This window comes from Nycticebus coucang, chromosome 15, assembly GCF_027406575.1.
Source record: "Nycticebus coucang isolate mNycCou1 chromosome 15, mNycCou1.pri, whole genome shotgun sequence".
Taxonomy (NCBI): Eukaryota; Metazoa; Chordata; class Mammalia; order Primates; family Lorisidae; genus Nycticebus; species Nycticebus coucang.
Genome location: NC_069794.1, coordinates 485,779 through 501,131, shown reverse-complemented (window position 1 = coordinate 501,131; position 15,353 = coordinate 485,779). Strand labels below are relative to the sequence as shown.

General features: G+C 49.2%; 1 protein-coding gene across 4 annotated transcripts in view; it reads left to right on the top strand.

The window, feature by feature from the left end:
• Positions 1–14,772, top strand: part of TFDP1 (transcription factor Dp-1) — a 38,124-nt gene extending 23,352 nt beyond the window's left edge. For 2 of the 4 annotated variants that reach the window (XM_053563345.1, XM_053563344.1), the window contains exons 4-12: positions 865–971; positions 6,212–6,333; positions 7,465–7,630; positions 8,076–8,219; positions 8,859–8,927; positions 9,370–9,521; positions 9,841–10,007; positions 10,985–11,063; positions 13,462–14,772. In XM_053563345.1, coding sequence (XP_053419320.1) covers positions 865–971; positions 6,212–6,333; positions 7,465–7,630; positions 8,076–8,219; positions 8,859–8,927; positions 9,370–9,521; positions 9,841–10,007; positions 10,985–11,063; positions 13,462–13,624 — 1,169 coding nt within the window. In that variant the 3' untranslated portion in view covers positions 13,625–14,772. The remainder of the gene's footprint in view (positions 1–864; positions 972–6,211; positions 6,334–7,464; positions 7,631–8,075; positions 8,220–8,858; positions 8,928–9,369; positions 9,522–9,840; positions 10,008–10,984; positions 11,064–13,461) is intronic. The other 2 variants (XR_008374573.1, XM_053563346.1) reach the window with 2 other exon arrangements.
• Positions 14,773–15,353: the final 581 nt, after the last annotated feature.

Here is a 15,353-nt window from a genome sequence, read left to right as displayed (position 1 = left end):
TTTCAGTGCCAACCGGTGGTAGTCCAGGGAGAGGATGGTCTCTCGGGGAGATCCAGGCAGAAGGTCCTTGCGGGACAGGGATCCCTCCTTTCCTGATGTTGTCGTGACCTGAAAATCAGTCTTGTTCTTCCCAGAACCATGGGGCATTTCCCAGGCGGTGGGGCACTGGGGGCTCCCTGACCCTGCCTCCACCTCATGTCCCAGGGCACCACTGCCCAGTTGGCATTTTTCCTTTCTCTCTGCCCTCTAATGCCGGTTTTTGAATTCTATCAATGCTGGTTTGTTTTATTATTTTTTATGTAAAGACAATATTTCCTGATTTTTCATTCACTGTCATGTCTCTAGGACCAAAAATGATGCTGGTTGCACAGTTGCTATGCACAGCCTGCGCTGTAGGGCGGTTGTGTGCCTCCTGCTGTGTTTGTGTGCTGCGGGCATCTGTGCGTAAAGTTCTGGCAGCTTCCTGGAGGCAACTTCTTCCCAGAAACAGAAGCGTCATCCTTCAGGAAAAGTGGACCATTAGATTTTGAACTGGTTTTGCAACAGTGTAGGGAAATGCTGGGATGAAAGTTAATTCTAATTTTAAAATTCCCTTCTGTGCTCATCCTGGAATTGCAAGCTTTCTGGCCCCTCCTTCATGTTCTGCAGGGGGCAGCCTCAGAGGGATCCAGGGAGGACCCAGCCCTTCCAGGAGCTCGAAGCCCTCCTTAATATTTTAAGTTGAGAATTGAGCTTAATGGAAGTATTTGCGACTGAGCCATGTGTCTAAAATGGGAATATTGGAAGAATTTCTAATTGGAAACATCACTTTCCTGAAATTTAGAAAAGAAATTCCACTCTTGATGTTGTGTCCTTGTGTTACAGGTGTGGTATCCTTGGTGGCCGTTCACCCTTCTACGGTAAACCCACTGGGGAAGCAGCTTTTGCCAAAAACCTTTGGACAGTCCAATGTCAACATTGCCCAGCAAGTGGTAAGGCGCCTGGGGTCCTGGGGGTCCTGGTATGGGGCTAGGTGAGGGGCTCACAGGTGTGTGGGTTTCGCCTGGGGTCCCTCGTGGATGGGGTCTGGGTCCTCAGAGACATCTATGCTGTGTGTCACTGGTGTCTGTCCAGTTCCAGGTGGTCCACTGCAGGCACCTGCAGGTCCATTGTGGGTTGTCAACACTGTTTCTCCTCATTTAGGTGCTTGTTAAGTATCTGCTCTTGTTTTCCTCTCTGGTGGGCACCAGAACCCCACTGTCTCCTTGGGAATTGGGGGTGGGAAGCGGCATAGTCCCCAGGCCTCCAGCCCTTTCCGGGACCTTTTTCAGGTGCCTGAGGGCTTCTTCCCGACCTGAGATGATCCTCTGGCCTTCCTGGCACCTGGGGGCTGCCACCTCTGCTCCTGCAGGCCCCCAGCTTTGGTGCGATGGGCCCCGTTGCACCTGGCCCTCTGCTTGGCCCTGTTCAGCCTGCTCCAGCGTGCTGCTGCCCTGGCCCTCCTGGCCCTGTGTCCTTTCTGGGGGAATCTAACATCACTGGGGGGAAGAGAGCCTGCAGCCCGTGCACTGTCCTCAGGTGTTGCTGCCCGGGCGGGAGCTCTGTGCCAGCTGTCTGCTATGGTCTGGGAGTTCTCCTTCCTGTGTGCAGGCAGTCCCCGGGTTCCAAACATCTGAGCATCTGAGTGAGGTACAGCTCCCACTTAGGAATGGAGTGTCTTGTATAAGTCCCCGGTTACAAACAGTTGACTGACGGGCGACTTGTACTTACGAACAGGGGCTATCACAGGTAATAGGTACATGTACCTTTTCCAATTTACACACAAATTCAACTTAACAAACCTATAGAACCTGTCTCCTTTGTAACCCAGGGACTGCCCATTATTACCTTACAGAGAACATGTCCACACACCATAGTATTTTGATCATTTCTACGCTTTAGTCTTTATTTTAAATTCATTCCTGCAGTTCCATTTGTTTAAACACACTTGAAGTTCTCTGGATCCTTTTAGTAGAGCTCAGTGTTTTTTTTATTCTTTTTTTTTTTTTTTTTTTTTTTTGGCCGGGGCTGGGCTTGAACCCGCCACCTCCGGCATATGGGACCGGCGCCCTACACGTTGAGCCACAGGCGCCGCCCGAGCTCAGTGTTTGAGTTTTAGGCTGGAGCGTGTTGAGCAGAGCTGAGGGGTGACAGCGGAGAGTGAGCAGGCCCTGCCTGGCTTGACCCCTGTCTGCCCCCCGCGTAGCTCTGCCCTTCCTGGGCCTCAGTGTCTCCTGGTAAAACAAGATGGACTTTTGCTTTGAGGAGTGTTGTGTGTTACTGAAAGCAGCAGTTTGTGGAATTCCCTCCACATACTGGGCATATCATAGCTTCTCAGTCAGTGGTGACAGCTGAGTTTGAGCTCCTGTGCCGCTTTGTGATGGGTGTGGTTCACTGTGCAGGTGCTGTCTGGAAGTCACAGCAGTTTATTTTGGCAAATAATCATAGCAACAGCTCCATTTTATTGCTGGCATAGATAGATGGGTAGAAAATGATGTACTTTAAACTTTATCAATCTGAAAGTCAAATTGCTGATTTAAATCAAACTGTTCTGGGCCGGGTGCGGTGGCTCACACCTGTAATACCAGCACTCTGGGAGGCTGAGGCAGGTGAATCCCACAAAAATGCAGGACCCCCATCTCTAAAAATAGCCAGGCATTGTGGCATTGTGGTGGACGCCTATATTTCCAGCAACTTGGGAGGCTAAGGCAGGAGAATCGCTTGAGCCCAAGAGTTTGGGGTTGCCATGAGCTATGACTCCACAGCACTGTACCGAGGGTGACAAAGTGAGACTCTGTTTCAAAAAAAAAAAAAAAATTAAACTGTTTGATTTTTTAAATTGCCATTATGGGTTTTGCAAAGTCCCATTGTTGTGAATTAAACTTATGCATTGCAAATGTCATAGATTTACAAACTGAGACTGGCTGGTTGTCAAGATGTGAGGGGTGGGCAAGTCCTCACCTACAGGGAGGGGCGTTGTGTGGACAGCACCGAGGCTGCCAGTGGGCTCAGCTTCTGGGGCAGCGTCCTCCCCATAAAGTAGACTAAATGTTGTAGTTTACCTTTGTCTGGTTTATTTTTTTTTTATTCTTTGTGTTAGTGGAATCACAGTATACACAGAGATGATTTTAATTCCAGTTTTTAGAGTGTGCAAAATTAAGGTGCTAAAGTGTATTCTCAGAGAAGAGGGAGCCTGAAGACACCAGGGCTGGCCTGGAGTCAGTGAGAGAGCTGAGGGGACTCCCCAGCGGAGGGGTAGGGTGTGGGGGGTGGGGAGTGCTCCTGGACTAGGCAGGGTGGGGTGTTCAGGAGAGGGGTTTTCAGTCCCTCTGCATGGGGAGCTGGGCTGGGAGCTCCAGGAGCCCTGGAATTGGGGACCCAGGAGTGAAGCTGTGGTTTTGCTTTCTCTGCACATGTGGAGAGAGACTTCTGGTGCCAGCTTTCAGGGTGCCTGGCCTCCTCCTGCGCTCCAAGGGTGCCTGGCCTCCGAGCTCCTGTCCTCCTGGAAAAGCAATCACTAAATCCAAGGAGCATGTGACCCCAGAGCCCCATGCAGCTCCTGCCACACCTGCTCCCAGGCTCCGTGGCCTCTGGGTGTGGGGTGCAAGGATGCTGGGTTGCGGGCCCCCTTATTCCTCTTCTCTGATGCTGGCTCTCCCTCTTCTCGGCCCCTTCTCTGGCTCCCTCAGGCCAAGCCCAGTGTTTTCAACTCACTGTCTCAAGCCTCCTTGGCTCTTGTCAAAGAGAGTGCCCGCAGCCGTGGTATCTGAGAGCCGTGTGTGAAGAGTGTGAAATGTCCCCAATCTGTAGAGAGGGGTTAGCGCACAGGGCTTGAGGCAGCAATGCAACGGTGTCCTGGGGGAGCTCACGCTGGCGCTTGGGACAGTGGGCGGCTAGCACTGTGGGTCAAGGCCCAGGACAGGCGTGGGCAGGGCAGAGCTGCGCAGAGAACGTCTCCCTGGTGTGGGGCCACTGCCTTTCTGCAGGTATGACGTCCAGGAGGCTGGGATGGTGAAAACAGGAAAGGGAGGGATTTTCCCGGTTGACCCCATCCTTGCTCGTCTGTGAGGTGGGCCGACCTTGGACCACACAAGTCCTGCCATCGAGGAAAGGTCATCAGGGACCACTGCTGAGCACCTGCTGTTCACCTGCCCCTGGTTTTCGTGCCTTTGGCAGGACGCAGTTGGCTCCTGGCTGGCAATGACTCTGTCGCACAAGTTGTTGGCTTTACTGTGGTGCCAAAGTGTTCAGTAGAAATCACATTTTGGGGCACAACTATTCTCTTTTTTACTTTTGATGCAGGGTTCAGTATTGACTTGAGATGTTCCACACTTAATATAAAACAGACTTCACATTGGGCGGTTTTGTGCACCTGTGGCTGCCGTAGTTCTGAGCATGTTTAAAGCAGGCTGGGCTGAGCCGCTGGGCTTGGTGGAGGTGCATGAAATGCTTTTCAGCCTGCAGTGTTTTCAACTCACTAGGGACTTGTTAGGATGCAGCCTGCAGTTGGTCTGCTCCTGACTGAGGTGGCAGAAGGGACCAGTGACAGTGTCGTCTGTCCTGGGGCTGTGGAATTGCTGGGGAAGGGGCTGGTGAGGCTCCTCACACACTCAGTCTCACGTGGAGCCTAGGCATGTGTCCCAGCTGTGCTGCAGGGAGGGGGAGGCTGTGCCAGTGGTTGCCCCGGCAGGAGGCCTCAGTGTCCTGCCATGTTTACCATGGAACACATGAGAAATGTACTTTCCCCGGTGACTCTGACCGCAGAGGTAAACACACACGTGTGCTGAGCAGAGTACCCTTGATGAGATGCTCACTGTCCTCCTGGCACATTTGTTCTCTTGGTTTGATTTTTGTAGTCCCCTAATTTGATCTCGTGGCCACCTAAAGAGGGCTGCTCCGCATAGTGAAATACATTCTGATGACTATTTGGTCATTGGAAGTGTAAATACATAGATATGTGTTCATATTTAATGAAAAGAATAAATTCAGTTGCAGGGTTTTTGTTTTTTTTTCCATGGATGACAGGCGATCTGGGCTTAGCGGTAATTTGAAAGTGCTTAGTCAGCTGTTCCCAGGGCCGAGGCAGGTCATACATTTATCCCTCTAAGACAGGAGCTGGGCAGTGTCCAGCTTACAGCAGCCGAGCATGCCGGCCCTGCCCCCCACTCGGGTGTCCAGCTTCAATCCCCACAGCAGTGACTTGGTGTCCACACAGCAGTCTAGTCACTGAGGCTCTTTGATCTGTAGTAAGTGGGATGACCTAGCATTTGCTGAGGAATAGTGCTTCCAATCAAGACAGTCAGACATGATCTCTGAAAGTCGAAATATTATTTGGCTGTACAAGGCAACACCTGTGTCCCTAGATGTTAACATTTGAATATTAATTGATGCAACTAAAGTGATAAGACCTTGTTGTCAAAGACAAACCCAGGATTCACATCCTTTAATGAAGAAGGAGCGGTTGTTCCTCGACGTGCCATGTGAGTGAGGCTGGCAGTCAGCAACTGCGGCTGGCACAGGCTTCAGGGTCCACCCGCAGCCTCGCTGCCCTTGTCCTGTGTGCGTCCACTTGCCTGTGGCTGTGCTAGGTCTTCCCCCTCCTGCCTGACACCGTCTGAGGGCCCTGTGCCCCATGAGAGCATCTGTTGGGGTAGAGGCCTAGTGACAGGCGTGGTTGTCACCTGGGATGGTTGTCCTGTTGAGCTGGTGAAACTGCTATCACCCCGTGCTTGCCTTTCTTTTGAGAGCTCTTTTTTGTTTGTTTTCTGGCCTCTTTTTGTACACAGAAGGATACGATTTTATCTACATCCATGTCCTAGAGGGGAAGAGCTGGGTGGGGGTTGGTGCTACTGTCTTGGGGGAACCTGTGCCTCCCCATCCTTACCACTGACCTCCCTTTCTGAGTGTGGCCATGGCCGGCCTCGCCCTGCTCCCAGCTTGTCCAGAGGTCCTTGTTGCTTTTTTAATTGAAGCAGATGCCTGAGGTTGACAAAGGAAAAATGAGGGCACACACAGAGCGGACGAGGCGCCGGCGTGATTTCAAAGTATCGCTGATGGGTGGTCACTTTATCTTGGTCTTTTTCACTGTGTGGTGGACAAAACTCCACAGTGGCTGTAGGCAGCCAGCGGTAACGTGGGTGGCGGCTGGTGCGGGTGGCTACTGATTGTTCTGAATTGTCTCTTCCGACTGTAGGTAATTGGTACGCCTCAGAGACCTGCAGCGTCAAACACTCTGGTGGTAGGAAGCCCACACACCCCCAACACTCATTTTGTCTCTCAGAACCAGCCTTCCGACTCCTCACCTTGGTCTGCCGGGTGAGCAATTCCCTCACTCCCTCAGGGTCGCAGCCCCGTGGGCAGCTGCCACCTCACCCGCCCTGTTCTGTGGCCACATGTTGCGCCACGGCCTGGGCACCCGTATCTGCCGATTTCAGATAGTCCACCCACCCAGACTGGGATACGTTCTGTGTGCCCAGTGCAGGCATGTGGTCTGGGTGCACTGGCCTCCATGGTGACAGTCAGGCTGTGGGGCCTATCCACCACGTGGCGCCTGGTGTGGCTGCTCTTTCCAGGGTGGAGGAAGCTGGCCTTGTCTACATGCATTAACTTCAGCCCTTTCCCTTGTCTGTGCTGGGCATGGACTGGGTACTGCATTTGACCTTCATGGCCCCTGGGTCCTAGCCCCATATGGTGGTCCTGGCCCAGCTGCTGCTTCTGCTAAAGTGAACTCTGATGTGGAAATGATTTTACTCAAAGGTCAGCTGTGTGTCTTTCCTTAAAAATAAACACAAAGCTACAAAACCACATTTGTATTGGTTCTAAAGCAAAAATTGTCGGTACCCCAAAGTCAGTCCGTTAGACACATGGAGAGGCCTTTCCCTTGACATGGTGACCAGCAGAAGTCGCGACTGAGCTCCCTCTTTTTCTGAAACACAGTTTGTACCTGTCGTCAAGTGGCTGTCACATTCTAAACATTTGCCTTATGAAATTACAGTCTGCTGCAGTTTGCTCTAAACATTCCCAAGTTCACACTAAAGTGGCTCACAATTTCTTCTAACGATGCTGGATGCATCATTAGAAAAGTGGTGCTTACCACATTGACACACATCAGACATGTGCTGATTCTTGCCCAGAGCTCCTTATTGCAAGATGGGGATGTCTGCCCACGTTTCTTGACACTTGAAAACACAGATGCGTGATCTAGCCTTGGAAAAGCCCATTTTTGACCTTTGAAAGCACCAAGCAGCTGTGAGCTCCTCAGTGCACAGGCCCTAGGGGCGCGTCCTGTCGGGGCTGGGTGTGTCTGGCCTGTTCAGCTGCACTGCTGTTCAGTGGGCAGCCCTTTCTATAGCTCCTTAGAGGTCTTTAGGTGACATTGTAGCTTGATTCAGAGCAAACTCTCAGGACTGCTAATGGCCCTCTATTTTTTCTTTTGTATTTTTAAAGGAAACGCAACAGGAAAGGAGAGAAGAATGGCAAGGGCTTACGGCACTTCTCCATGAAAGTCTGCGAGAAGGTGCAGAGGAAGGGAACCACCTCCTACAACGAGGTGGCGGACGAGCTGGTGGCCGAGTTCAGTGCCGCCGATAACCACATTCTGCCCAACGAGTCTGTAAGTTTGCCAGGCAGGGTGTGGGGCAGGTGTTGCAGTCTTCATAGCACCACATGGTTCACTGTTTTTAAATATGAAACAGTAGCAAATGTACAGAAAATTCCAAATACAGATGAAAGAGTTTTTCCTCACCCACTTGTGGGCATGTTGCTGGCAGGGCACTGCATGTGTGAGCATGCAGACCTCCCCCATTGGAAAGCCCTTCTCGCTGGTGGGGCTCCAACACTGAGGGCCCTCAGCCCCCCGCCTCACAGCCACAGGTTCTGGGAACCCCCCCCACTCTGATGACACAAGACAGGGCTGTCCTGTGAGTTCATGTTAGGAGTGGCGGCTCCTGGAGCAGAATTAACAATGTGCCTCTTTATCAGGTATACTAGGTCTCAAGTGTAAGATGTTAACCTACATGCTTTTTTGATCATTGGGAAAATTAACTTTGTCTCCCCAGGCTTATGACCAGAAGAACATACGCCGGCGAGTCTATGATGCCTTAAACGTGTTGATGGCCATGAACATCATCTCCAAGGAGAAGAAGGAGATCAAGTGGATTGGTCTGCCCACCAACTCGGCCCAGGAATGCCAGAATTTGGAGGTGCCTGCAGACCTTCTTTCTCATCACCTGCCATTCAGAGGGTCTTGGCTGCATGTGCCCTGGACAGGGAGCCGTGGGGTGTCCTTTGCTCCCATGGTCTCACACAGCCACCTGGCGCCAGGTGCATTTGTGCCCATTAGCCTGGCTCTGGCTGCTGGGGAGGGAGGATGGCCAACCCAGGCCCACTGGAGCATGTCAAACTGGACAGTGCTAGTTCTAAATCTTTGTTCGTGGGACTTATTTTATTTTGTTTTATTTTTTTGAGACAGAGTCTCAAGCTGTCGCCCTCAGTAGAGTGCTATAACGTCGCAGCTCACAGCAACCTCAAACTCTTGGGCTTAAGCGATTCTCTTGCCTCAGCCTCCCAAGTAGCTGGGACTACAGGCACCTCCCACAATGCCCGGCTGGGACTTATTTTTTTTATATCATAGTCAAATCTAAGAAATGTGAGGAGAAGAGAGGTATAGTTTGGAAATTGAAGAAGAACTCGCCTGTATCTTGTGGCACATCTGTGTTCTAGATTTGTGCATGTCCTATTCACTAAATTTAAGGTAAAAGTTAGGTGTGGTGTGACTGGGTTTAACATGGGAAGACAGACGATTGTGATGATTTCTTGCATCTATGGTTGGGTTTTCCAAGGTGGAGAGACAGAGAAGACTTGAAAGAATAAAACAGAAGCAGTCTCAGCTTCAAGAACTTATTCTGCAGGTAAGAAAAGTCTCATCTTGGGAGGCAAGATGGTTGTCACTACCATTGTTGTTTCCCAGCCTTGACCTGTGGCAGGTCACCCTGTGTCTCCTGCTTTGGAATTCTGAGTATGAATTTCCTAAACATCCAGCAAGCTTGTCTCATGCCAGTGCTGGTGCCCTGGCCTTGTTCCCAGAGAGAGGCTACATGTCTGTCCCTGTGGGGGGTGTCTTGATGGCAGGTGGGAGGGATGGCCTTACAAGAAAACCAGCATCTGAAATATTCCTCAGGAGGTGAAGCCCATGCTGCATGCCGGGTGCTAGACTGGTGCCTGCGGTGCTCAGGAACTCAAGAGTCAAACCATGCCCAAGCTGTCTGTGGGCACCAGGGAGGTGGTGGGCACCTCAGGGCTCATGGATCATGGTGCCCACTGGCCGGGTGCTCACTGCTGCCTTCTTCCTAGCAAATTGCCTTCAAGAACCTGGTGCAGAGAAACCGGCATGCGGAGCAGCAGGCCAGCCGGCCGCCCCCACCCAACTCGGTCATCCACCTGCCCTTCATCATCGTTAACACCAGCAAGAAGACCGTCATCGATTGCAGCATCTCCAATGACAAGTACGTGGGACAGGACTGGAGCGGACAGGACAGGACCCTGATCCTGCTACTCTTCTTAGGGGAACTAAGGCCTGTTAGGATTTTTATTAAGACAGATTTTAAAGCGCTGCCCAGTAGCTGATGTTTGCAGACCATCTGGGGCTGGCGAGCGCTGTGCCCGGGGACGTGTCCTGCCCGCCACACGCATGTGCACAGTAGTTTGCAGTGTGACATGAGTGCAGCCCCAGCGACAGACACTGGGAGTCTGGCCACACACCGGGTGCTGTGTCCATCTGGAAGACCCACCCTCCGTCTTTCTGACGGTGCCTTTCTCCTCCAGATTCGAGTACCTGTTTAACTTTGACAACACGTTTGAGATCCACGACGACATCGAGGTGCTGAAGCGGATGGGCATGGCCTGCGGGCTGGAGTCTGGCAGCTGCTCTGCTGAAGACCTAAAAATGGCCAGAAGTTTGGTCCCGAAAGCTCTGGAACCATATGTGACTGGTTAGTCCTGCCCCTGTGACCCCAGTGCAGCTACACGGCAGATGTGGTGGTTATCTTGACCCTGGATGGCACCCTGTCCTCCTAGCGCTTAGCAAGAGTTTTACTGAGATGGGACCCGAGTGCGCAGGACCAGGAGCAAGGATGGAAGGGACTGCACCGGGGACAGGGCTGCACAGGACACGGGCCACAAGGTGGGGGTTGGGCAGGGCCAGCTGGTGCCCAACTGCTAGATACAGAGTTTCAGTCCACAAGTGGCTTTTGTGGATTTATTGATGTGGTTTTTGTGATGAACCTGTTACGGACAGTCAGGTCCAAAATAGGAGAAGTGGAAATTCTTCAGAGGAGTGTAATTGGGTTGATGTTTCTTTCCTCAAAGCTAGTTGACTAATCTCTGAAACAAAGTAACGGAGAAAAGCATTTCAAAGCCATCTTATGTTTGGCTGTGAGCCAACATAGCATTTGTTTTGTGAGTTTTTATTCTGGTTCTGGTGACTCCTCCAATGAACCAGGAGGGTCCAGGCCACAGTCATGGAGAGCGGCTTTGTGCTGAGACATCGTGGAAGGCGCTACCCCTGCTGTTGGCTTTTCTTTGGTCCCTGGGAGAGTCAGATTCCTCCTAAAGCATCCCAGAGCAAGCGAAACCTGGCCTGCCCATGCCACAGGTCTGCACCCTCCGCAGCTCCTGGGGGAGCCTTTCACTTGGGGCACGGAGAAAGCCCCCCAAAAGCATGCATTTTCCATCTGTGGGGCGGCTACATGACACTGATAAGGCAGCACATGCTGTCTTCACATGTAAACACATGTGTCTCAAGGTTTTGTGTGCTCTTTTAGAAAGATAGACTGTGGCTGCAAACAGATGGCCCCACTGTGGTGCCGGGCAGAGCACACCCCACAAATTTCCGGTGTCTGGTGTTCCCCGGGCTTGGTTTCAGTGTGTGAGTTTGTTTCTTTGCCTGTTCACTTTTTTCTCTTTTCAGAAATGGCTCAGGGATCCATTGGGGGTGTATTCATCACGACAGCAGGCTCCACGTCCAACAGCACAAGGCTCTCTGCCAGGTGATGGCCGAGAAGGGGCAGGGAGGGCAGCCCCTTGGGTGCAGTCCCTGTCCCTTCCCGTTCAGAATATGGCATCTCTTCAAGCCCTGGGAGCTCTGCTGGGCTTGTCTTCATGTGGAAAGAGTTTTCTTTCCTTGGTTGGTTTCTTCCTCCTAAAAATTAAAAGTGATACATGGCTTTATTTATTTATTTTTTTTTTGGAAAGCAGCACACAGAGTAGGGACAAAAACCACCTAAAGATCACTACCCCAGGCAACAAGTATGTCTAGATTTTTTTTCCCCCTCTATGTTTAAAAAACATATTTTTAAATGGTTTAAATTTAAAGGTCACAATTTACATATAATTTTGTTATGTGCTTTTTTGCATCTTATAGTCTATGTATTTTTTATGTTATTGAAGGAGTTTTATTATTATTATTAATTTATTTGAGGCAGAGCCTCAAGCTATTGCCCTGGGTAGAGTGCCATGGCATCACAGCTCACAGCAACCTCAAACTCCTGGGCTTAAGCGATTCTCTTGCCTCAGCCTCCCAAGTAGCTGGGACAACAGGCGCCCGCCACAACGCCCGGCTGTATTTTGGTTGTAGTTGTTGTTGTTTGGCAGGCACAGGCTGGATTCGAACCCGCCAGCTCGGGTGTCTGTGGCTGGCACCTTAGCTGCTTGAGCTACAGGCGCCACTGAAGGAGTTTTATTGTTTAAGTAAAAGTATATTTAATATTTGACCCAGCAATCCCACAGAGGAGAATGAAGCCCCTAAGTATTTATCTTCGGTCTTTAAAGATAAACGTAAGACAATTTTTACAGCGGACATTAGCAAAACAATGGTTTCATTAACTTCTATATTTTATCATTATATATTATTGCATATCGATCTTAAATATTAAGAAAATAGTAAATTTAATTTTATAAAAGATAAGAAGTTAGTAATGTATAGGTTCAGGTATTAGGGTTGATCGAATAAGCCCCATGTATTTGTGGCTGTGCTGAGGTGTTTGGTTGGGCAGGGAGAGGTTTTAGCATGTCCAGATGGTGCTGGGCAGGGGCAGATGTCGCGGCCTTGGCCCCATTGCCTGTAAGGGGGAGGGGGGTGTCAGTGATCGTTGAGTCACTGATTGGTAGTGACATAGCCAAGGACCGTGAGCTCTTGGCAGATGCAGCTTTCTGTCTTTTAATTCTTAATATTCACAGCTGTGTGTGAATATGTAGGGGTTGGTTTATAGAATGTTTAACACTGGTTAGTCTATAAGGTTGAATTTGGATATTTTTAAGGCTTTCATCTTCATATAGTCCTTTTTATTGATGAGACTTTTAAGGCTTTTATAAGCAGTGGAAACAAAGCCATGCCATTTGGAGAAAACCAGTTTTCATAGTGGTTCAATACAATCGTTTACAAAAGCTCACTGTGGAAGGACATTTAGGTGGTGCCCAGTTATTAAAAAAGTTGTATGTGGCCAGGCACAGTAGCTCACACCTGTGATCCCACCTACTCAGGAGGCTGAGGTAGGAGAGTCCCTTGAGCTCAGGAGTTCGAGACCAGCCTGAAAAAGAGTGAGACCCTGTCTCTAAAATTAGCCGGGTGTTGTGGTGGGTGCCTGTAGTCCCAGCTCCTCGGGAGGCTGAGGCAGGAGGATCACTTGAGCCCAGGAGTTTGAGGTTGCCGTAAGATATAATGCCATAGCATTCTACCGAGGATGACAAAGTGAGACGCTGTTTCCAAACAAAAAAAAAAAAAAACGAAAAGAAAGAAAAACTAGAACAAGCAGCTTTGTGGCTGAGTTTCTCATCAATTCTCACTTGTGTGGCTAGACTCTATTTCCCAGGTGTGGAATTACTTCATCATAAAGCATAACATTCGCTAGTTTTCTTCTTGTGCGAGGCCAATAAATGCTAGTGAAAGGTGCTTAAATGTATGCATGTGGCATTAGTTTTTAGTGTTAGAATATGCTGTCTGCTCTGGCCCGTAGTGGCTTTTGTGGTACTGCCAACCTGGCGCTCTCTATCCTCATGGCCAGAGTGGATGCCCTGCCCTGACTCGTGCTTTTCCCTGACATGTTCCTGGTTGTAAGTGAAAATCCTGGAGAGAAGGGTCACTGGCTTCCCAGTGTGTGCCCTTTGGTGATTGTCTGTGAAGGTGAGTGGGGGACGGACTCATCATGGTGGCTCTGCTACTGTCCCCATGTCAGTGATGGATTCAAGAAGGTGGGATAGGAGAAACCATCCACGGAAAGACAGTGCTAGGGGCAGAGTGCTGGGTCCTGCTCTGCTGGCATGTAAGATCTTTGCTTCTGTCATTGTGACTGAAGACACCCACACCCCTGGGGTCATGCCAGCCTGTCTGTGACCAGGGACCCTGGCAAAGTGAGGAGAACGGCTGCAGTGCCACTGACATTTCATCAGGCCCTGTCCTTGCAGTGACCTGACTAATGGTGCGGATGGGATGCTGGCCACAAGCTCCAACGGGTCTCAGTACAGCGGCTCTCGGGTGGAGACCCCAGTGTCCTGTGTCGGGGAGGATGAGGACGACGACGACGACTTCAACGAGAATGAGGAGGAGGCCTGATGCCCCTGCCTTCAGGAAAAGTCATTTAGGAAAAAGAAACCTTTTTTGAATATGGGGTTTTCTGTTTCTTTTGGCTATTTCCAAGAAAACATTGGTAAGCTATCGATTTAGATGCACACCTCCAATAAGCAAGGATTGTTTCCATAGAAGCTAAGGACGTGCCGTGGGTGTGTGTTTGGATACCAGTGTGCTGGCACAGAGCTTTTATTTACATTTTAGGATTTTGTATTCTCATTTCCTTTTTTTTTTCAGAATTCATTTTTGCCTCTTAATAATTCTTGCTGAGTTTGCGGAGGAAATTGTACTTCATCCACATCAATGAAAATAAAACGCTCTCCTGCTGTGGACAGTGAACCCCCGAATGCCGTTTATTTGCAGTGTGTTTGGCGCCTGCTGGTGGACAGCGAGACTCTGTGACGAGTTTTCATTGTTAAATCAGGCTGTGTCCAAAGAACCGAGCAAATAGCAAAGCTCTATTTTTAAAACAATAAGCACCATAAATGCTATGACCTTATTTTTCCTTAAATTGTATTGACTGTTGTGATTCCATCAAATTTATACACTTTCCCCCCCTGTTTATATTGCAGCAACTAATTGCAAAATACTTTTTTGTTTTTGTTTGGTGAAAGCTTATTGCCACGCTGGTGCAGCTATGGGAACTGTCTGGAGGGCTTGGGATGGTTTATTGCTCATGGTAAAATTTGCCTGATTTCTTACAGGCAGTGTTTGGAAACTTTTTATTATATAGTTGTTTACATGCTTATGAGTATCATTTAAAGACATGTACTGAAACAAATGTTGTTTCATAAGCATCTTCCTGTAATCTATTATAAAGTTGAAATTAAATATAGAGAATGTTTTAACAGTTTTTTAACTCAAAATTTGTCAATCATTTTTAATAGTTCTTTTTTTATAAAAAGAAAAAGGAATTTAAGGACAGGCAGTAGTCTCTTTTAAAATTTATTCACAAAAACCATTAACTGCACAGTTGCTGTTAGCTGCCTGTTCTCAAACAATAGTCTTTTTATTGAAACAAATAAACTTTTCTGTAATATTTTATGGAATATAAAGAGACTTTAATTGTTTGACTTGTTTAACTCAGCACTGTTAGTTTTTATTAATAAAACGCGCATGGGCATTTTAAACAAGCTCTGTGTTTCTCTAATTCAGGATTATTGTCTAGAAGTTTGTATTTTGTTAGTCTCGCTTTATGCTAGAATGGAAAAGCAGGTCGTCTGGCCCAGGAGTGGGCACCTGGGGCAGTTCTTTCCATCTGGTGTGCTCAGAGGTCACAGAGTTTGCCCTGACAGCAGAGGGTGGCCAAAAAAGGAGGCCATGGGGGACACAGGAGCATCCTTCCTCCTGGGAGTTCTTTGACTTTTTCCATGGTCCCCAATACTGAGAGAGATTTTACAGGTTTGTCTTTCAGAGGCAGGAGCATGAAAGGGTTCTGGGAGATGGCAGAGAAGGAAGCACCAGGAATCTACATGGCAGAGTCTGTTGCAACTATTTTGTAACTCAGGTGTCTGTTGAAGGCTTAATCATTTCTGGGGAAGGATGTGGTCAGCACATTGCAGTTAATTTTGGTCAATTTTCAGCTCCGTGTCCCTTCACTGCCCCCCTTCATGTTTCTCTTTCCCCTTTTGGGATTCAAACATTGAAGACTCGGACATTCAGACAATTGTCTCTATGTTGAATGTTAGAGAGTGACATTGCATACCCAGAGAAA